The sequence below is a fragment of the Ostrea edulis genome, chromosome 10 (genome assembly GCF_947568905.1).
Source record: "Ostrea edulis chromosome 10, xbOstEdul1.1, whole genome shotgun sequence".
In the NCBI taxonomy this organism is placed as follows: Eukaryota; Metazoa; Mollusca; class Bivalvia; order Ostreida; family Ostreidae; genus Ostrea; species Ostrea edulis.
Window position 1 is genome coordinate 27,816,765 of NC_079173.1, and position 23,503 is coordinate 27,840,267.

Below are 23,503 nucleotides of genomic sequence, written 5' to 3' on the forward strand. Positions count from 1 at the left end.
TTGCTGCTTGTTAGACGACCGATTCTTCAATTGGAGCTTCAATCAAACTTCCCCTTTTATGCTTTATGTGGAATTTTTAACAGCTAATATTTTAATATAAAGTTTTGAATATATATTGTACAGTGTCTCACTTACAAAGTCTAGTAGGGGGCCTCCGTGGCCGAGTGATAAGAGCATTGCGCTCAAAACCACAGGGCCTCTCACCTCTGTCGGCGCGGGTTCCAATCCCGCTCGCGCCGGTAAGTGAGAAAGTTTCCCAGTTTACCTTCGGAAGGTCGGTGGTCTCTTCCCAGGTACATTGTATCTGGATTCTCTCTTCCACCAATAAAAACTGGGAACCACCATATAACTGAAAAATTGTTGAGTGTGGCAGAAAACATCGAAACAAACAAAAACAAACAAACTCTAGAGGTTTAACTTTCACATAATTGGATCACTGTTCGTCATCTTCACCTTCCATACCAATCCCGTGAGGATCCGGGTTAGAATATGTCCTCAGTACCCCTTGCTTGTCGTAAGAGGCGGCTAAATGGGGCGGTCCTTCGGATGAGACCGCAAAAACTGAGGTCCCGTGTCACAGCAGGTGTGGCACGATAAAGATCCCTCCGTGCTCAATGGCCATAAGCGCCGAGCATAGGCCTTAATTTTGCAACCCTTTACCGGCAGTGGTGACGCCTCCATATGAGTGAAATATTCTCGAGTTAAACAATATTCAATCAATCAATCAATCAATCCTTTCATACCGGTGCAAAACGTGTGGACAGGGTGATGCATATATCAGGACTTAATATTTATTTTGAACATGACCAATTTTTACTGAACGTTCGAATATATTCGAATACTGTAATCAAATATTCGAATCTGAATTATTGACAGTTTTGACATTTCTAGAAATATGTGATTCATGGGCCTCATAAAGAAGTTTCAAGTGACACTATTGTACGTTGAATTCGAACAGTGATGTGAGCGGCAGGATTTGAGGCTGCCATTTCTAAGGTTCATATTGGCGGATCTGCATCTATATCTAAAGCATAAAGAAACTTGGTTCCTGTTGATGACTTTTTGAGTAAAGTGAGTTGGTCAAATATTGACATTTTTAGAATGTATTATGATAAACTGGTTGTCTATAATGACAAGTATTCATGTGTAGTTCTGAAGTTGTGAATAAAGAACCTCATTACGATTTGAAAAAAAATTATTGTATCATGCATAAAATCTTCACATTATCCCAGAAGTGAATTTTTTTTTTAAAAATAGGAAATTAAACGAAACTTACATTGGTAAAAGTTTGATTCCAATTATTGGAGTAAATACAAGGCAATGTAGAAATTCGTCGACTCCCTCCAACCCCGCAGGGAGGTTTCTGTAATTCATATTAGTGCTTGCAAAATGTAAATGGCATAATGTATAGGTGTAAAGTCTTATGTACCTAGCACAAACATGTTTTAGCGGTGAAGCAATGATTTGGCGGCTGCGCAGTACAATTCACCCTACAGCGCCGATATGTGGAATCAAACTTCGCCTTTATCAAGGTAAGTCTCGTTTACTTTCCTAATTTAATCGAAATTCATTTTGTAGTTCCGCTTTTGTTGTTAATTTCAGTATGCTTCATTATAAAGTGAACCTCTGGACGAGAAACAACACTAAAAACCCGGTCACTTACACAATAACGAATATAGATTGGAAAACACACAATAAACGCCAGATATTGACAAAATTCTCTGGGGAGTCGACACGCTCCCTCTTCCAACCCCAGGCTTAAGAGAAAGATTCAGGGTTCTCGCTTCCGGTAAAAAGGAGCTGGTCTACTGGCAATTGGCCCCTATCGTAATTCAGACACCCAGTTTCACTACAATGTCCATTTTGAGGAAAAATGTTCCAATTCCAAAACAGAAAAATTCTAGGCTGATACATTCATCTGAATTTTTTTTTTTAAAATATGATTATCCCCAAACTCCTCTCTGGACTATGTTTAAAACCGCACATTAAAACATTACACAGATCCAATTAATTTCATAATGAACATGTATAAATTTCATTTTCTATAAGCCGAACACCTGAAAAATGTTTTTCATATAAACACATACATATATTTTTAATGATAAACAGGACAACTTCAAATTCTACATGTATACAATAACCACAGTGCTGCGCTCTACGAAACACGTCCGCTCGTCTTGAGAGTTCGCGGGTAAGAGAGACAGAGAAGCAAGTGCGATATCATAGTCGTCCGAGCCCGAACCGGAAATCCTAAAATTCCATCCCCTAAATCACTACACCCCAGGAGGACTTTTTCAAGTTTAGTCCAGCAGCACTGTAGCTTACAATAGATACATACAATTTTACAAATCAATGAATGAATTTCACTTATCATTATCAATATAATAAACTTTAGTCAATAGAATTGTAACACTTTAACAGTCCAAAATGAAGTTCACAACAAAGAATGTCATGGTCACACAGCACATCACATGAAATCCACGAACAGAAAAGTCACATCTGAGTCACGCACGGTCACAAATTTCGTCATACGAACACGTCACAGACAGGTATTATCCTAGACAAACGCATCACGACATGGAACATAACACTAGAGGGTATTAGAACTTCCAGGTCAGCAGATGGAATACTTCAAGGAAAGGTCCTCGCCAAAGTTTACCCCCCCCCCCCCATATAACTCACTTTCTTCCGTACCTCCTTGCAATGACGACCAATGGGAACTTACAAAGCCACTAGCAGCAAACACATCCTGTTCATTACTTTGTAATTTATCAGGGTAAGCCTCTGTCTGAGAGAATACACCTATCCCATTAGCCATCAGCGACCCTGTCCAAGCCGGACAGAGACACAACTCCCGCATGCTCCAACATTACACTGGAAAGAATTTTCACCCCAGACGCATCCTTCTCATCGGAGAACTGTTCATCCCGACCTTCAGACACCAGAAGGACAGTGCGCCTCAACAGTTGTGTCAACCTCAAAACTCAGAGAATATCCAAAGTTACCTCGAGAAGTCATACCACTATGGCAACCGACACTATTCTAGGTGTCATCCAGCCAACAACCTTGATGACTAACGCCTGCCTCCGTACCCTCCGGCCTGGTGTTACCCATGTTTGTGCCAACCAGTGTTTCTCTGAACACCTACACCTTTCGACAACCTCATGCCATACAATTTTAACTTCTGACCCTGTTGTACTGAAGCCTTCTAAGAGTTTATCGATCACTTGCCACGATCTTTTTCGAGTCCCGGTCCTTGGCGACGAACCAAATAATTCATTCTGATTTAAAAACTCGGGACTGTCCTTACAACCAGCCCTACAATCTTCTATATTGATATGCCTAACCAGTGGATATATCGATCTTGACCTGTTTATAATCTAACAGGCAAGCGACCAAAACACATCCTCCTGCTCGGGAACATCATTCGTCTGGAACATTAATAACTGAGATGAACCAACACCTGACCGATCCTTAGTGATATACTAGTGACATGGGGTCCGAGAGAACTAGGATAGGATCATACTGGGGGGTCTGAGGTTGGTCATATATAACACTACTAATATGTTTCCCTCTGTCACTATTTGTAGGGTTAATGTAATAGATGCTCCCTAAAGACACCACCTCATTACTGTTGAGGACTCTAGGGTATGGCTCACCCACCATGCTTGTAAAACCAGCCTGCTCCATCAATATAGCTGGCCGTCTTGGCTCAGGACAAACCCCTACTTGACCTACAGGCAAGCTATCACAACCTGATTTTATAGGGGAAACCCCCAATTACCCTAGACAGAGGTCTTGGGAAAGAGTTACCTTCACTCCTATGACACCCTGCTCAAAAACATACCACGGTATATTACATAGTATGCGATTGTGAATTAAAGTATAGTGGGCCTAGTTTTTGACAAGACCGAAAAGCCAAAGTCTTTAAAATTTTCGTTTATTGGCGGCTTGCTCCTAGTATCCCCCCTCCTTAATTCTATTATGACAGTTGTAAAATGAGAATGAAAATGTAAGATTGTATCAATGAAAAGAACCCTGCCAATGAATTTAGCGATTGGGGAAAATTAGGTTTTCTTAAGGGTTTCAATTTAAACTCCCTCCCCGACAACACATGTAAATATACATGCTATGCAATGTTATAAATCGATTTTAAATGATGTGGAAATCATTTTACAGACATTAAAAATCCCTTACAAGTACCTCTTATTTTTTGCTGAGAAAGAGAGAGATTGTTTTACACTCCGTCAAGAATTTTTACTCATATCGAGATGGCCGTAGGTAAAGGTGAAGTAACACAAATTTAGACCTATGCTTAGCACTTAGGGTCGTAGTGCTCAGTGAGGGCTCTTTATGGTGCCAACGCTTGCCGCGACACTGGACCTCCGTTTTTAAGGTCATATCCGAAAGACCCATAACTCTTCTAATTGCCGAGCACTTGATGAAAGAGCAATCACAACCTATGTTAACGTCTGCAAATGTTTGACCCGGTTATGGTACGAGCGAGACTCGAACTCACGACCTCCCGGCTACAAAGTGAATGCTTTACCACTGAGCTACCGCGATCAGTGTAACGATGATGCATATAATAACGAATGCAATGAAGCATAAGGGGAATAGCAAAGAAAAAGAAACTACAGATTGAATCTCAGTTAGATTAAGAATATCAAGTTGTAAATTCTAAGTTACAATTTATAATGCAACAAATGCAATAAGTTGAGATGTAATTAAGGATGACATATAGATGTAAGAATTAAGAAAGACAAACGCGAATAGAACATTGAAATATGATAAGATGACATGGAATTAAGAATGTCATGTAAAACAAGGTACAATTGTGTACATAAAAAGGCACAACAATTTTAAGTGGGTCTTGAATAAAGCTTAATGAAAGGTGAAGATAACGAACAGTGATCAATCTCATAACTCCTATAAGCAATACAAAATAGAGAGCTGGGCAAACACGGACCCTTGAACACACCAGAGGTGAGAGCATGTGCCTAGGAGGAGTATGCATCCCATGTCGACCGGTCACACCCATATGTTAGAATTTGAAGTGTGTCGTGAATAAACGTGATGAAAGGTGAATGTAACGAACAGTGATCGATCTCATAACTCATATAAGCAATACAAAACAGAGAGTTAGGCAAACATGGACCCCTGGACACACCAGAGGTGGGATCCGGTACCTAGAGGAGTAAGCATCCCCTGTCGACCAGTCACACCCGCCGCGAGCCCTGTATCCTGATCAGGTAAACGGTGTTATCCGTACTCAAAATCAGTGTGCCATGAACGGCTTAACAATCGGTATGAAACACGTCAGACAGCATTTGTACCAATGATAGTTTGTATTGATGAATTAAATCGTTATAATGACCATAGAATTTGCGAAATGCTTACTTCAATCGAGACTGTTGAAACCTGTGGTTTAAGTAAGTTAAATATATGCCAAGTATAATATCTCAACTTACATATATAAATTGGTAGCATTATTACGTCATAAATAACACCTTTTCAAAAAGAGCTTGATACCTGTTAGATTTCATCCAGATTATTACTATGGAAAAGGTGTGACCATCTATTGAGCAAATTGAAGTTAATATATATTGTGTGTCAATAGAAGATGAATAATGTATTTGAATGCAAATTTGCTCGACGCATGGGCTGTATGTTTTCTGAAAGGAAAACCCAATGAATTTTGGCATTTTTGCGATTTTATGCCAACTTTACACTCCTGTCGTATAACGCAAAGCTATTTTTGATCAAATTAAACGTATTTTGGGTTTGCTTATACATTCCTTATTTGAATGCCAGTTGACTGTAGAAACTCTACCTGCTTCTTAGAATTTAGAATCAAAACTGGAAATTGAAATGTTATATAAAGTACCATAGAGTTAATAATGTAAAATGAAAGGTGAAGATAACAAAGAGTGATCAATCTCATTACTCCTATAAGCAATACAAAATAGATAGTTGGGCAAACACAACACAGGTGAAATCAGAAGCCTAGGAGGAGTAAGTAGCCCCTGTCGACCGGTAACACCCTCATGTTAGAATTAAGAAATACAAGAAGGATGCTTGGAATTATGGTGGAAATTTATTTCCATAAAAATAAACTATACACCTTGAAGTCACAGTTTTCTTGATGGATATATAAGATATCTTACAAAGTTTCTCTACTACACTAATATCGGCCTTTCTTAGAAGCATTCCTACCTTCCTCACCCTCAAGCTTTGAAGTTAGAGATTTTGTAACTGTAAAGGGTCCAGTACTGGAAGAAAATAAAGATGCGCTATCTCGCACGATTTTGAGCACTCTTTTCGTACATACAAAGAAAGTTGCTATAAAGAATCCTTGTAAAGTGTTGAAGAAAATGAACAAATACCACAACGCCTGATTATTAGTTGCCGCTGCCAAGATACCAAAACACCAGGTTAACCCCATCACAAGCGAAAGTTTTGTGTAAATTAGTAATTTGCAAGTGTTCTTTCTCTTCAGAATCCGGGAAGTGTTCTTGGATGACGTGTGTATACTTATGGCAGATATAATGAAGAAAACAAAATTTGAAAACAACAGAATTGCGATGGGGACCAGAAAGAAGACAATTAAACCTCTGCTATTTGAAATCCAACAGACTCCCTCGCCATATCCAGGTTTAAAACTTGAATTCGAAGCATACTCAACCGAGGCTGCAGCCCCAACTATAATAATAGCACCCAACCAAGCATAGAGCCTGTAAAACTGCACACGCTTTGAAGAATGTTCACCCGAATTAGTGAACCCCCTTGAAAATGTGAAAAATATATCGAAAGACATCACATTCATCCAAAAGAAAGCAGCTATGAAGCTAAAATGCGTTACAACTGATAGGATCTTGCATAAACTTTGGTTTTTCATCTCGAAGATAAATGGTGCTATTAAATGTAACAATTGAGCAATGAATAAGGATGCCATCAAGCACATAAGGTTTTTGCCAGGAACATTGTGCAGCTTGGGGAAACAAACGTAAACAGTCAAACACACTAGCAGACACGTTAATGACAAAATTCCACCAACGAAAGACAACAGACTCTCTTCTTTTGAAAAATAAATTGTCAGTCTTCTGTACTCTATTTGATCATAAATGTTTGTTCCGTTTATGCAAACGTATGCATAGCTTTTATTTTCCGAGAGCGTAAAATCATGCATCGTTCTGTTGAGGGCGAACACAAAAATTGTGGTGGAATTGATTAATTCGAACTCATTTTGGCGAAAAATTCGAGAGAGGCATGATGATGAGGTGTTGTTCAGGTCTTTAGTAAACCGCTCTTTCAATAAACATTTACCATTTTCATAAACAAATGGAGGTTTGCACAGTACCTTATAACATTGCCCTGTGAGTGGATCCAGCAGATGATCTGTGCTACAAACATTAGATAGTGAATTCGTAGATGACTCCACCAATGCAAATCGATCGCGCGTCTCCCTTATCTCTTTTTTCAAATTCAGATCAAATAAAATTCTGTAACTATATTTGTATTTAAGATTCTTCGATCTAGAAGGGATTAATTTTGTATTGCTCATAGAGCATCCTAAAATTGATTCTGGATAACTTTGACATTTCGCACAGTAGATGTTTCGAAAGACAATCTTCAGTCCAAAAAGAGGTACGTAATCTCCGAATTTACATAACGTCATCAAAGTTTTGTTCTGACATTCAGTCTCATTAGAACTGATTGGAAAACAAGTCCGCTGTTTCAGGTTTTCTTCTGGAGGCGAGTATGTGACGTAACAATCGGTATCATTCTGTAAGGAGGATACGGACAAATTCGCCGGAAGTGAATCTTTCCAAAAACACTGAATTCCTGGATTCCACATGACGTAATCATCAAAATTACATAAAGCGCAATACATGTTTTTATACAAATATCCCGAACTCGGACCGCTGGAGGGATGGTCGAACACATCTGTCTCGCCTTCACATTTCTCTTTAAGAGATGAATCAGTGCCAGATGGACATGAATTCACAATGTAAATGAAATTTTCAAAGTCAATAGCATTTTTAAACTCACATGTAAATCTTGGAATCACGTTGTTTTCAATTGTGTGATTGTTTATGTAGTCATGACAACAGTCCCCGTGTAACAAACAATCAGAATCACACCTGCAATTGTACTTAGCAGAAGGGTTGGATGATCTTCCCCGACACCTGTACGTTTCCGGACAATGTTCTTTTTCAGGAATCAGAAAGTTGGCGGGAAAATAATCCGTATTCAATTCAGACAACACATACTGCACAGAGCAGAATGTAAGAACATTGATGAAACTTGCTGTGTGCATTTTCCAAGATTTTTAAACGAACAGGAGAGATTACTACAGGATGAATAGAGTTAACAGCTTTCCTCAACGAGCTCAAGCGGGTTTGTTTATATACTGTTAGGAGGAGTCAACGTCATGTGATCCAATTCTTATTGTTGTCAACAAAATGAAGCACGACAAACAATCTGTTCAAAATTATAAGTAATAAAATGTCCATCAAAACCCAAATTCCTTATAATTATCGTTTGTTTATTATCAGTGAGATCCTCATTACTGAAATGAAATGTATCGTCTTGTCTCTGAATCAGATGCATTATCTGTGTCTTATTTCATTTCATAAGACTTTGATGGGGAAATAAAATAAAAGAAGAAACAAACAGTTTCTTGGGTAGTGCTTTGATCCCAGATTAATGTTGTTTTTATGATTTTATCTTAACTATAATGCGCTGTATCACATTTAGTGTATAATTACTAAAGATATAACCCTGATTAGAGTAATGTCTTTCATGCATTAACCCCTGGAGAAAACATCTCAATATCACGAAAGGAAACTTCACCAGTGGCTCTATTGCGTTTCGAGATCCTATCAATATTAAAGATTTCTGCCCTTATACATTATGGCACGAAAGGAAACGTTTTGAAAATCAGCGGTTGATTTATAAACAAAATGCCGTAGAGAAATTGAAGTTTATATAATCACTTTTCGAGAGTTAAAATATCACTTTTACTTGAGAGCGATACAGAGCTGTAAAACACCGAAATGTTACATAAACATTGAATATACTGTACATTCCTAAATTTACGCGTGGATTTATTTTCGTGTAATAACGCGAGAAGCACCACTTTTATTTTTATATAGTTAATATACATGTTTGTACATACAAGAACTCTTAATGACAAAACCACTCGCGAATTCATGACCACTCACGAATTCATGACCACTCGCGAATTGATGTTATCGCGATCTCACGTCTTTGAGTCATATTGCAACCTTCAATTTCTCACGTGAAATAAGGTATCTAAGTATAATATCATATCAGTTTTTGGATTAGCGATTAGCTATTTGTTGTTTACAAACACTTAATTCACATTATTTTAGAACATGGATGCACAGGTTGATATTGTTGTGATAAGTACAAATATAAATATCCTTTAAAAATGAGCAAATGATGTTCAAAAGTTGAAATATATTAACCCTATCCCATATAACTGTATCCAAATCCCCCACCCCACTGTTTTAGGACTTCATTAAGAAATCTTGAGAATAAATTACATTCCGAACAGTAGATTCTGTTCCTTTTACTTATAAAACATCAATTTGGGTTTCATATTTGAAAAAAAAAGTGGAAGCAAATGTCGTGAACACATTTTATCTTGTTGATTTTATAACAGCTTTCCAAATTGTTGATAACATTAATATTTTTCAATTTTGATCTTAATCGCTCTTAATGGAACACACTGATCTGGCTCCGGGATCATGAAACTGTCTTAAAGTTAAGTCAAAATTTTGACTTTAAATTAAGATTTGAACTTAGCTAAGATTGCCGACTTAAATGGATCACAAAACGAACTTAAGCAAATCTTAACTAAGATTGTCTTAACTTAAGTCTAAGTCTAGAATCTTAAATTGCTATAGCAACAAGGAACTCTTTTGCGTAGAGGTAAAAAAAAAAAGATATAAAAAATAAATGACTTAAACAACATAGTCAGTGTCTAAAACGTCTAGTTTATGATCACTAATGCTGACTCAGGCACATACATGTACCAACACACACCCCCCCCCCCTTTATTAAAAAGAAACTTATTTTCGTTATTACATACATGTGCATACAAATTTTGATGTATTGACCCCGTCGCCTCCCTCTTTCTAAAAGTAGTAATGAATGAAAGTGGAAATGTAAGAGTGATTGAAGCGATAATTTTATTAAATTCAATGCCTTTATTTATTTTGTCGACTGTGTGCGGACATGTAACAAAGAAGGATAACTCTAATTAATTTCAAATTCGGGCTCGGACTGCACATTATTCGTGTGCAAATGCAGACTGCAAGTAATGATTGTTTTCTTCTTCCACATTGTCAACAAACTCAGTCAGGTAAATACATGTACTTTTGTAGTCGTAACTTTTTAGTGAAACGGTCGTATGTGTACGTGCTACTTTCACATTTACATCTACTTTACGAACTACGATCAGGCAGTGAAACGTGGACAATCGGGCGATCAATTATGCGATATTTTGATCACATAAGAAATCATATTTATGCTTATATATTTGAAAACGCCCGCTCTCAATTTTTCTGGGCTAGCGGTGTTACTTTTCGATTACATGGATTTGACTTCTTTTCCTGTAAACAAACTTTTTATGGCAATACTCTGCTTAAAGAAAAACATTTTTTTTTTCATTATATGATTTTCAACGTCAAGATCCTGTTTTCGATCTACCGACAGTCTATTGTTTCTTAAATAAATGATTTGTCCGCTTCATGGTAGGGACAGACATCTTCAACGACGGACATCACGTTAATTTTCTCTTACTCACCTCAAAAATGCAACCAGTGCGGCCATTTTGAACGAACTTAGCGATAGTCTTAGAAAGTTAAGACAGCTCCAAGGCAGTCTTAAAATTTAAGACAAAATACCAATCTTAAGCCTAAGTGATTTTTTTGTGATCCACTTTAAGACCAGTCTTAAGATTTAAGTGCAACTTTATTGATTTAAGACAATCTTAAAGTTTAAGACAGTTTCATAATCCCGGAGCCTGGAATGAACAACAACAGCAACGTTCAAAAATGTGAAATCGAGACTGCAAAGCGAACGTGATTACATTTATTTAGTGAAAGCAAATCCAAAATAATAAAATCATCTATTAGTAACAAAGTAAACTACAGTCAGGTCTACATAAATCCCACAAAAATACTATAGAAAATATTTGGGGCGGACAAAATAAAACCGCTTAGTCGATGGTTAGTTTTTATCGATAATAGAACACAACTTCATTTTCAATGCTTAATTTATACGACCTGGTCATCTCTGCAATGCGTGCAGAGAAATCATGTCAACTCTCGTACAAGGATTTTGTTTTAGATTGCTTTATTTACGCACTGCACCACTCATTTTAGCTGATATGTTAACGATATTACCCGCCTTACTGACAAATACAACTTAATCGGTAGTGCGTAAAACAGTACCATGCAAAAGGCGTGTATTTAAATGAAAGGTGAAGATGACGGACAGTGATCAATCTCATAACTCCTATAAGCAATACAAAATAGATAGTTGAGCAAACACGTACCCCTGGACACACCAACGGTGGGATCAGGTACCTAGGAGGAGTGAACACCCCCTGTCGACCGGTCACACCCGTGAGCCCTATATCTTGATCGAGGCAAGCTACTGACAAACAAGTCGATGGGGTTTCACCAGTCTCGTTTAAAGTCAGCAATGCGCAGAAATGAGAAATGAGAAAACACGGACCGTCCCCTGGACACACCAGAGGTGAAACCAGGTGCCTAGGAGGAGTAAGCATCCCCTATCGACCCGTCACACCTGCCGTGATTAGATAAACGGAGTTGTCCGTAGTCAAAATCAGTATGCCAAGAACAGTTTAACAATCGGAATGAAACCCGTCAGACAGCATTTGACCTAATGATACAGACCCTGAAGCGTAGTACTACACCACTTTTACGGAACGTTACCAAATGATTCTTGCACGGAACACTGAACGGTTTGCACGAAACGCTAAACGATCTACACGGAACGGTGAACGGTTTGCACGAAACGCTGAACGGTCTGCACGGAACGATGAACGCTTTGCACGAAACACTGACCACTTTGTAGGCGTGGTTTGCACGCTTTGTGAACGGTCTGCAGGAAACGGTAGGTGTGGCCTGCACGCTGTGATTTTTTCGGTAATATTTGGTTCAAATAGTTTCAATATAATTGCAGTATTCTAGATATTAAAAGAATGTTGAGAAAGAAATGATAATGATTAATTTTAAAATGATTGCTCATTTACGAGGCGGTAAATTTGATTTTTGCTTATTAAATCAATGACTTATAAACACGTTGGAATGAAAACAAATGAATTTTTTTTAAATTTCAGAAATAAAAGAAAAATATACAAAAATCATATCGTCACGGAATATTGATTAATGAAATTTTATTGATTCATTGCTCTAATAAATTCTTTGAAACTGAGTATGAAATGGTCGCGTCCGTTTCACAATTTTTGTACATTCATTCTGAGTGTCGTTAACATACATTTGCAATTTGTATATTCCAGGCCTCTTCCCAAAGACAGATGTTGAATGAACTTATATCTTTTATATACATGTGTACGTGTATGAAAACAGATAAAAGGATTTAAAGAAACTTCCCGTCAGGAAAGAATGAAACATTTTTTGGGCGGGGAGAGAGTTGTGAACGGTCTGCACAAAACGCTAGGCATGACCTGCACACTTTGACTTTTTCGGCATTATATGTTTCATCCTGGGGTTTGTTTAAACAAGGAATAGTTTAATGACTTATGAACATGTTGAAATCAAAGGAAATGAATATTTTTTTACTTCGGAAATAAAGGGAAAAGATGCATAATTTGTATCGTCATGGAATATTTATTATTCAACTTTATCTATTCATTGCTCTATTAAATTCATTGAAAAAGTCGCGTCTGTATCGCTATTTTTGTACATTCAATCTGAGTGCAGTTAAAACACCTGTGCAATTTGTATTTTCCAGGCCTCTTCTCAAAGACAGATCTTGAATAAACCTAAGCATATTTACATACGTGTATGACAACAGATAAAATGATTTTAACATTTTCGTACACTGTAAGACTGGAATTTATTCTCGGTGGGAGGAGGTGGGGGTTGCATCTAGAGATAGAATTAGCTAGTCGATAAGAACATGTCATCTTGGATGAGAAGGGAAAATACAAAACAAAAAGAAGCAATCAATATATGATTGAAATAGATTGAGAAATCAATCATATAATTGAATAGATAAAACAAATAATTCGATATGCGAGCATCCATAATTAGATTGTTGCATTTTCCTCGATTTTAAACCTATAGAAAACTGCATTCATTTTTGAAAGACAAAAGATATAAACACCTCTTTTGTCATGTTTCAATTGCCCCCGCCGATTTTCACACCTTCTGCACGAATGTTAATTTCAAATACCCGGAATCACCGACCTCTATTGTGATAAAAAAAGAGGGACCTTGGTATTCGCGTAGAATATAAAAGTTATACACAGGTCGGTCCTTGCATTATGCAGACAGTTCCGATGAACGATTTTGATGAAAATATGTTTTAGTTAAAAAGAGAAACTTGATCATACAAATGTAACAAGACAAATAAATTATTCCTGTATACGAAAACAGATAAATAAGTAATTAAAAAAACGAGGACAGAGGTACATTATTACATGTCTCTGCACTTGCTAGAAACTACCAAGGGTGAGAATTTCTTATAGACATTTTGAAATAATTGGTCAAATTCCCAACAATGTTTACCTGTCCTACATCCTATGCCGAAATTACTTGCACGGTCTGTCTGTACGTTTCTATGAGCGTGGTTTGAACGATCTGCACGTTTCTCTGGGTGTGGTTTGATCATGCACAGATCGATTCTTGCACGAAACGATTTGCACGGAACGCTGAACGGACTGCACGGAACGCTGAACGGTTTGCACGGAACGGCGAACGGTTTGCACGAAACGCTGAACGGTCTGCACGGAACGGTGAACGGTTTGCACGGAACGAAACGAAACGCTTTGGAGGTGTAATAGCACGTTTCAGGATCTGTAGGTTGCAGCGGCACACTAGATCGTTATATAACGAACATAATATTTGCGAAATACTGACTTTAAACGGTTTCACTTTAAACGAGACTGATGAAACCCTTGCACCTTCAACTTGTCTGTCAGTAGCTTGCCTCGATTTAAAAAAAAATTGACCCTACACAAGAGAATCTCTTGCATATCGAATCAGTTGAGAGTTATAAACACCATATGCAGGTAATAATGGAATATTGCAACATCAATATTGAAGTCGACGATATATCGAAGCGACATATTAATGAAAATTATCATTGTTAATAGATAAAAAGTCGTCGATGTATCTAAATGTCAAATTAACGAAAACACAAAGAGCTCCAATGAAAAGACTAGGAGCCGGTATGCCAATGGAAAGGATTGGTATTGATATTGTTGGAGAACTGCCTCGAGGGAGGCAATCTTTACATAGTTGTTATCTCTAACTATTTCACAAAGTGGGTTGAGGCATTCGCAATGCCAACTATGGAAACAGTCACTATTACCCAACTGTTGGTTGGGCAGGTGATATCACGATTTGAGGTACCAGGATATGTGCATTTAGATCAAAGCAAACAGTTTGAATGGAAAAATTCCACTGACATGTGTAAATATTGAATATCAAGAAAACACGTACAAGTCCGTATCAATCCGAATGTGATTGACCTGTCAAGAGGTTTAACAAAACCTCGCTCACGATGTTCAGAACTCTTGTAGACAAGAAGCAGTCTAACTGGGATGATCTGCTACCTTATGTATTGATGGCTTATGGATCAGTAGAAAATGAGACCACTGAATATAGCCCCAATTATTTGATGTTGGGACGAGAGGTTGGTACAGCTTTTGATATTGTGTTTGAAATACCATCGTGCATAAAGGAGATCCCTGCTCAGAAGTGGGTTTAGGAGCTTAAAGAAAAAATGGAGCAAGCACATTCCATTGTGAGGAAAAATTCAATATGCTCCATGCTCAGACAGATGAATCTTCATGACACAAAGTTACGTTGGCAGGTATTTGGAAAAGATTAAGTTTACGTGTATTTTCCTCGATACAATGTTGTGGCAAGGTCCATTCGTTGTCGATGAGATATTTTCTGATGTCACATACAAAGTCAATTGTGCAGCAAACGGAAAATCTCACGTCATACATGTATGAGACCTAAGAATCCTCAAGCGTTGAGGGGTGAAGAAGTAGCTCCTGGTGCCAAAAAAATAGGCACTGATGATATTCAGGAGGACGAAACGTTGTTATTAGAGAACAAACATACATGTAACTTAGAATTCGAATTACAGAAAGCGACACAGACCAAAATAACTCAGATTATATTGTCGATATCTAATCTCACTGTGTTGTGTTTCTGATAGGAATCGTAATTTCTGTAAATTTTAGTTTATGTTACTGCTTATATCTTAGAAATGTATTTTTAAAAAGTTAAGCATGCGAGGTCGCATGGATTTTTTAGGCGTGGATAATGAGAAAATCCGGCAAAAACTTATTTCGGTATATATATATATATATATATATATATATAATGCACAGAAAATTTCACTTTATTTGGATAGCCACTTCCGCCCCTACCCGGGGTTGAGCTTACGACCATCTAGGGAAGTCTTAAAAAAACTTGCTTTCGATGACGATGGAATTCTCGTCACGCTGTCACACGCTGCACGGTCATATATATATATATATATATATATATATATATATATATATATTCGAATTTTATTGGATAAATCGCTAACTTTGTGTCTTGCTAACAATACCACATACAATATATAGATGCGTATAATTATGGTATATTACATCATTAAGGTCATTGTATATAGCGTATCGTGTATGTAGTGTAATGGATTTTTTGTGTACTGGTATGGGACATACGATAATGTCCGGTAAAATACAAATGTAATGATGGAAAACACTCGAGGTACTGTCGGAATAATCATACAATGGTCACGTGGTAAAACCCTATAAATACGGCGCAGACTTGCAGCTGTGAGTTAGTCTGACGAAGATTGTTGCAGAGTTATCATTGGTGAGATTAAGTTCGAAGTATTATATAGTTTACTATACACCTATAAGTTTGAGAGTGTTATTAAATAACCATTGCAATGCGATATGCTTAACATTGTCGATGTATGTTCCTTGATATGATTTAGTGAAGTAACTTTGTTCACTTCGGGATATGATACTGGTTATGAGCAACGCTGGTTGCGTGTGTTTTATGTGACGATGTTGCTTCAAGTTCAAAGCACCGCAGTCGCTTTGATGTGACTTGGCTGAGGAACCATAGTCGTTTGATTGTTAGTTTAAAAGAAGCCGCGTGATAACTCCGTACACATGAATCAGTGATTTATTAACGTATATCATTTTCTATTGTGTATGTAAAAACTGATATGGTACTAATTTTGATGCACCAGATGCGCATTTCTACAAATAATGTCTCTTCAGTGATGTTTGAAATCCGAAATAACAATGAAGTTTCAGAGCTATTATAGGGAAAAACAGTGTGCCAAAAAAATATAATCCTTTCTAAGTAGAATATTTATATATTTGCATCTATTGTTGATAAATTCAAATCCTCAGCAAGTTATCTGAGGAGACCCTGTTGTAAATAGTATAATAACGGTAGCTAGATAGGTTACACGTTACAGTAGCATATCGTTGTATGAGAGTGTCGTTTTAAAAATGATGCGCACGGCACCTTCAATAAGATCATTACTGGAGCACGATACAAGGATGAACATCTCATTTACAGAACTTCTAGATTCCTAAATGACATTCAGCACTAAAAAAAACACCTCGTTAGAAGCAGACATGTGGTGATAAACGACTGCCCGCCGTACTACTATAATGACAACATCACAAGGTGTTCATTAACTTGAGTGACAGCTCGTGGAATAAATTAGGAATTAAATTTCTCTTAAACAACACAACTTTAGGCATAATAAGCAGTGACAAAAAGTGTAATACAAAATAATATGGCATGTCAAACGTTGCAATATTCGATTTTATTTTTCATTTGTACAGTATTTTCTTTCTTTTTTTATTTTTATAGTATGATATCCTGTGGGGATACGGGTTAGAATAGGTCCTCAGTACCCCTTGCTTGTCATAGAAGGCGACTAAATGGGACGGTCCTTCGGATGAGACCGTAAAAACCGAGGTACCGTGTCACAGCAGGTGTGACATGATAAAGATCCCTCCCTGCTCAAAGGCCCTCAACGCCGAGCATAGACCGAAATTTTACAGCCCTTCATCGGTAGTGGTGACGTCTCCATATGAGTGAAATATTCTCGAGAGGGACGTTAAACAATATTCAATCAATCAATGTTGTATGATAATTTTTCATTTGTATAGTAACACAAATCATTTATATTATTACATGAAAGGTGAAGATAATGAACAATGATTGATCTCAAAACTCCTGTAAACAATACAAAATAGATAGCTGGGCAAACACGGACTCTTGGACACACCAGAGGTGGGATCAGGTGTCTAGGAGGAGTAAGGATCCCTCGTCGATCGGTCACACTCACCGTATCCAAGGGATTGTTCAGTTGGTGTGTTATAATGGATTTCATTGGTTTAATCTTAAATAGTCGTACATTTATATTGATTTGGATAATGCGCGAGATGTTCCAGATAGTTAACACGAAGCCAAATCCAAGAGCCATATTTCGCAGGAAACAACCATAACATACTCACTAGTATGGTATTCTATTATGGACTGTGCCTCTAAACTTCTTTATCGGTATTTACAGAAATTGTCCTCTATACAATTCATTCCCAATGTACCTTTACCAGCTGTGATGATAGGTATTTCCACATGAATGCGACGCAGATGTGAACAATATGAGTATGAATCTAGAAGTTGATCAATATAGTCCCTCTTACTTAACGGCTGGTAATACCGACAGATACAAAAGTAGAATTTAAATGCAAAAAATAAATTTCATTTTTGAAAATACATGAGGGTATGAACTGCGACGCTTCACTCTGAGGAGAGAGAGAGAGAGAGAGAGAGAGAGAGAAAGAGAGAGAGAAGAGAGAGAGAGAGAGAGAGAGAGAGAGAGAGAGAGAGAGAGAGAGAGAGAGAGAGAATGTGTGTTTGCGTGAGTGTGTATGAGAGATATATAAAGATTACATGGAATGATTATAGGGGCAGCGTGGGAATCGAACTGAGTTGTTGAAGAGTATGACGCCTTTTGTTAGTCATACACAGTAGGTGAATATAAACCTTCGTGTAAGATAAAAGTTGAATTACAGATTATGAGTTGCATCTTCTAGCGTAAAACTTGTTTTTAAACCATATAAGTATAGTTGCACCAAAGCCATGTATATTTCTCACCCGAACTCAGGTTACAAAAGTATTCCAAAAACAATAGATTAAATATTTGTAGCGAGAATAAAAGATTATATACATATATAGAATTTCACGAATATAATTATTTTCCAACAAGAACTGAATGGGTTATTTAACGTGATACAATGGTTTCAACAGTCTCCTTTAAATTAACGTCAGTCTTTTGCATATTCTATGGTCGTTATAATGAAATAATTTGCAAATACAAGCTATCACCGGGGTTGAATGTTGTCTGACGTGTTTCATATCAATTGTTAGACCGTTCTTTACATATGATTTTGACTACAGACTACTCCGTTTACCTGATCAAGATATAGGAATCACGGCGGATGTGATAGGGTCTACATGGGATGATTGCTCCTCCTACACATCTGATCCCACCTCTTGGTGTGTCCAGGGGTCCGTGTTTGCCATTCTAGTAAAATGTTGTCAATATTCACATTGTCATTGCTTATCATTGCTTTGAAAGTATTTGGAATATCTGCCAAACGTATATTTGAACTATTAGAAAATGTCCTTTGTGATTATTCAACATGCTTGTTTAACTAACATGCTATCTTTCTCTCTTAAAGACGCTTGCCACAACCTAATGTTTCTGTCCCCTTTCGAAGAGTTCCATATTTTACAGTTTTTGACGAAATTAGGACATGGTTGAAATTTCTAAATTACTGTAGAGCATTATTGATACTTATTGACAGGGGATGCTTACTCCTCATAGGCACCTGATTCCACCTCTGGTGTGTCTAGGGGCCCGTGTTTGCCCAATTATCTATTTTGTATTGCTTATAGGAGTTATGAGATTGATCACTGTTTGTTATCTTCAACTTTCATTTACCAACATGATGCGCCTAGGAGAATTTTCAATCAATGTATTAAAAATGTACTAAAATAGTTTAAGCAAGTACAGACTGCCTTTGTACGGGAAAACTATGAAAGCAAATACCCAATAAACAATGATGACTTGATGAACCTGACTTAATTCAGTTGCTTTTCTTGCATGGTTTGCATATTTATATACATTTTATACAACGAGCTTTGAAAACAGAGAAGATCGATTTGTTTGTAGCATTAACTAACTGTTGTTGTACTTCACCTTCAACCAGTGACGTCTCAATGAAAGATGAAGATAACGAACAGTGATCAATCAATATGTCGAACAAACAATTCTGGCTTCAAACTATAACAGTTATCAAAATGTCCAGTTGATGACCACAGCAAGATATTTCATCTTCTCATGTTGAAGTTTGTAAATTGATTTCACCTTACCAAAATAAGAATGATAAATAAGGATGACTATTTAAGGAACTCCAGCATAATATCCAAAGACAATATCTAAAGACTGGGTAGGGATTTTGTATTTTTATGGAATTCGTGAGATCGACCATTGATCTTTGTCTTCATCAAACTTAAAACAAACATCAATAAGCTATTTACATCATTTTATTTACTTTTTTTCAATTTCACTTTATAATTTTGTAACGAAAGAAAAAATCGTTGATAGGAATAAGGAATGTTTATGTTTGCTTTTTTAATAATTTCTAGCTAACACGAATCTAATTTTCATTAACATTCTAATGCATACTAATCAAGTATTGTCCCAGCTCTAACTTATTTTGTATGTACATGTATTAAGATGAAAGTAAATTAGATATTTGTAAGATCAAACAAACATCGTCATCTCTTCATTGATTTAATCAGGTATGTTAAAGGATTACGGATTATCTAGCGTGGATTTCCTTTGGTGTATTAATTGAAACATGCTGTCTTATTCCAGATTTAGTATGGATAGATGTGTCGATAATAGAATTGAAGGAGAAATTATCCTATCCAATTTTCTCTGCAGTTTAATAAAACATGCCTCTAAGACTCAGACGTTTTAATTTCTTCAATTAAAGAAAAAATGAGGAGGAAAAAACTATGATAATTTAAGACTTAATTTGTTAATTTTCTTTTAATCTATGGATTAAATCTTCAAAAACCACGTCAATTAGGGAAAAAAAGTTATGTCGGAGAAATGTATTTTGAAATACAATTGAAACAAAATGGTCATAATTCAGAAATGTTTTGATTTTTCAAATTTGAAGAAAGTCCGATCGGAATTATAAAAAAAACTCCCCTAGGGAACATTGTCAGAAAACTACATTCCCTTGATGTAAAATCGTTCACAAATTAAATGAATTTATAAAAGGAAAAAAATCTTCATGAAAAGTGAACAAAATTAGTTATTTTAGTGATTTCTATCAATTTTGATCGAGGTCGGTACTTTTCTTTTATTTGTTTGATTCAAATTTGAAACATAGCGATATATCCGAAAGAACTACGCACCCTAACTCTGGATTTCCGCCTACGTTTTCAACTCGTATATTTTAAAAAGCTTTGCAATTTTGCTAATGATAGTTTTTCATGCACAGTAAAATCCATTAGTAATTGATTATCAACTTTAATACCAGTGTTGATTAATTAATTGCTCTTAATTTGAACTCCTTTTGATTAAGGGTTAGAAAAATATGTTCCTTGAAACCTTGCTTCAAAACGTTATATATTTTTAAATGCTTATTCATATCGATAAATAACCATTTAATTTGTCAAAATATTTCATATTATTGAATACAGAATGATAAACCTTCATTTCCCACATTTTAACCTCATTTGCAATTGATCACAGAGTGAAGATTTTCGCTTTATTTTGGTCAGTAAACACCCCCCCCCCCTAAAACAACAGACGTTTTGGTATAAATTTGCTAAATGACAATTTATAATACCTGCAAAAAGGGATTCGAGTTTCATGGGGGGATGTTTTAAAAATATTTTCCGTTTTCCAGTGAAATATGCGATTTCAATCCAAATCATAGAGTTATCTCTCCTTGTTTTGTCAAACAAATTAACGTTTATTATAAATTCATATAAATATTTATATTGACATAAAAAATCTTCTAGAAATACACCAGAAGGTAGGCGGCGAAACAATACTATCGTTTACAGTTCTTTGGTAATTTCATTTCGTTTTTTAAACGTGTTTTTTTTTTTTTTTTTTTTTTTTTTTTTTTTGTAGATTGAAAACATATCAATGCAAGGTGAAGCTAACGAACAGTGATCAATCTCATAACTCCTATAAGCAATACAAAATAGATAGTTGGGCAAACACGGACCCCTGGACACACCATAGGTGGGATCAGGTGCCTATGAGGAGTAAGCATCCCCTGTTGACCGATCACACCCGTCGTTAGCCCTATATCCTAATCAGGTAAACGGAGTTATACGTAGTCACAATCAGTGTACCAAGAACGGTCTAACAATCGGTATTCCAGCTTTATGACAAACAGGATGATTTCAGCTTCTGCATCGTCAACTTCCCACGTTTATGTGCATGTAGCAATACTCCATTATCACCTGGATGTGGTGTTTATATCCCTCAACTGATTCGATATAAAAGACCTTGCTCTGCGTATGATCAATTTTTAAATCGAGGTAGACTACTGACAAACAAGTTGATGTCACAGAGTTTTCAACAATTTCGTTTAAAGTAAGCACTTTAACACATACTTTTACTCCCAATCGGTCATTTTGCGCGGAAACTTAACTGATGCCATACAGCCTGTGTTGACACCATTGATACAGCAGCACGGACGAAGCAACATATTTTTCATCGGGACAATACGCGTCCGCACTTCTACATTGACACGGAATTTTCTTCAAAGAAATGGCATCAATGTCCTTGATTGGCCCGCCATGTTCCCAGATCTAAATCTGAATAAGATGTTTGGGACAAGCTTGGTAGACATGTGCTCAGCCGCCAGCCTCAGAATCCACAAGAAACGGAAAGGGCGTTGTTGGAAGATTGGCAGAATATTCCTCAAAGAACCATTCGAAGCATTTGTCAATCAATTGTACGTCGCCTACACAATGTCATAAACGATACAATGGTGGACATACATGTACCTGGTATTACTTCACTACACCAGAAATGTTGCCCACCCTCTCGTCTTTGTCCTCATCTGTGGCATGTCAGGGAAAACGATGAGGCAGAAATTCCCCATTATATATTTAAAAAGAATCCATAATCATTTAGAGTATCCACTGCCTTTACGTAAATTTAATCAAACTCTTACCACAAATGTTGAAAACAGAATATGAATAATATCAGCTTTTGCACATTGACCAATTAGAATCTTCGAAACGAATCCCATAAGTCACATGTCGGATCGATGAAAGTAATCCTCTATAAATTGCTGTACATACCTCAAATTCATATTCTTTGACAATGCAGGTTGATGTTCTGTTTTTGCAAGGACTTCTGTTAATTTTTGTCCAAGGTGAGTGTTTAAATTGTTTCATAAATCATCTCGATAATATAATATTATTACATATGGCATACATTATGATTAACATCGCAGCCAGTTGGTACGAATACCGTTCCCTTAAAAAAAAATAGACGAGTCTTACGACTCATGTTATCACTGAGATTCCTTCGCAGACAAGTGTGCACCACACGACTTTGCCATATGACCATGGTTTGGTTTGGTTGTATACTGTTTAACGTCCCTCACGAGAATTTTTCACTTATGTTGAAACGTCACCGCTTCAATATTTAGGTCTAAGCTCGGCGCTTATGGCCTTTCAGGAGGGAGGGATCTTTATCGTGCCATACCTACTGTAACACAGGGCCTCGGTTTTTTGCGGTCTCATCCGATGGACCGCCCCATTTAGTCGCCACCTACGATAAGCAAGCGGTACTTAAGTCCTATTCTAACCCAAATCCCCACTGAGATCATGTGATCTTGAATGTGAAATAAAAGTTACATGTAAATTGTTCCAAATTAATAAATCCAACGTCCGAATGTGATTTAAACGATGGAGAGGCCATAAGACAACGCCCTGTGGACAGTGATGGGAGAACGGTCATTATTAATGAAAAATAAGATAACGTACAGACATCAATCTCTTATAAATGATACAGAAGAGTACGGCAAATACGGATCCCCAGACATACCATAAGTGGGATCAGGTGCCTAGGAGGAGGAGTAAGT

General features: G+C 36.9%; 1 protein-coding gene across 1 annotated transcript; it reads right to left on the bottom strand.

Moving 5' to 3' along the window:
- Positions 1-6,184: 6,184 nt before the first annotated feature.
- On the bottom strand, positions 6,185-7,296 carry LOC125665329 (G-protein coupled receptor Mth2-like). Its single transcript, XM_048897975.2, has one exon. The coding sequence runs from the start codon at positions 7,187-7,189 to the stop codon at positions 6,185-6,187; it is 1,005 nt and encodes a 334-aa protein (XP_048753932.2). The 5' UTR covers positions 7,190-7,296.
- Between the last annotated feature and the right edge of the window lie 16,207 nt (positions 7,297-23,503).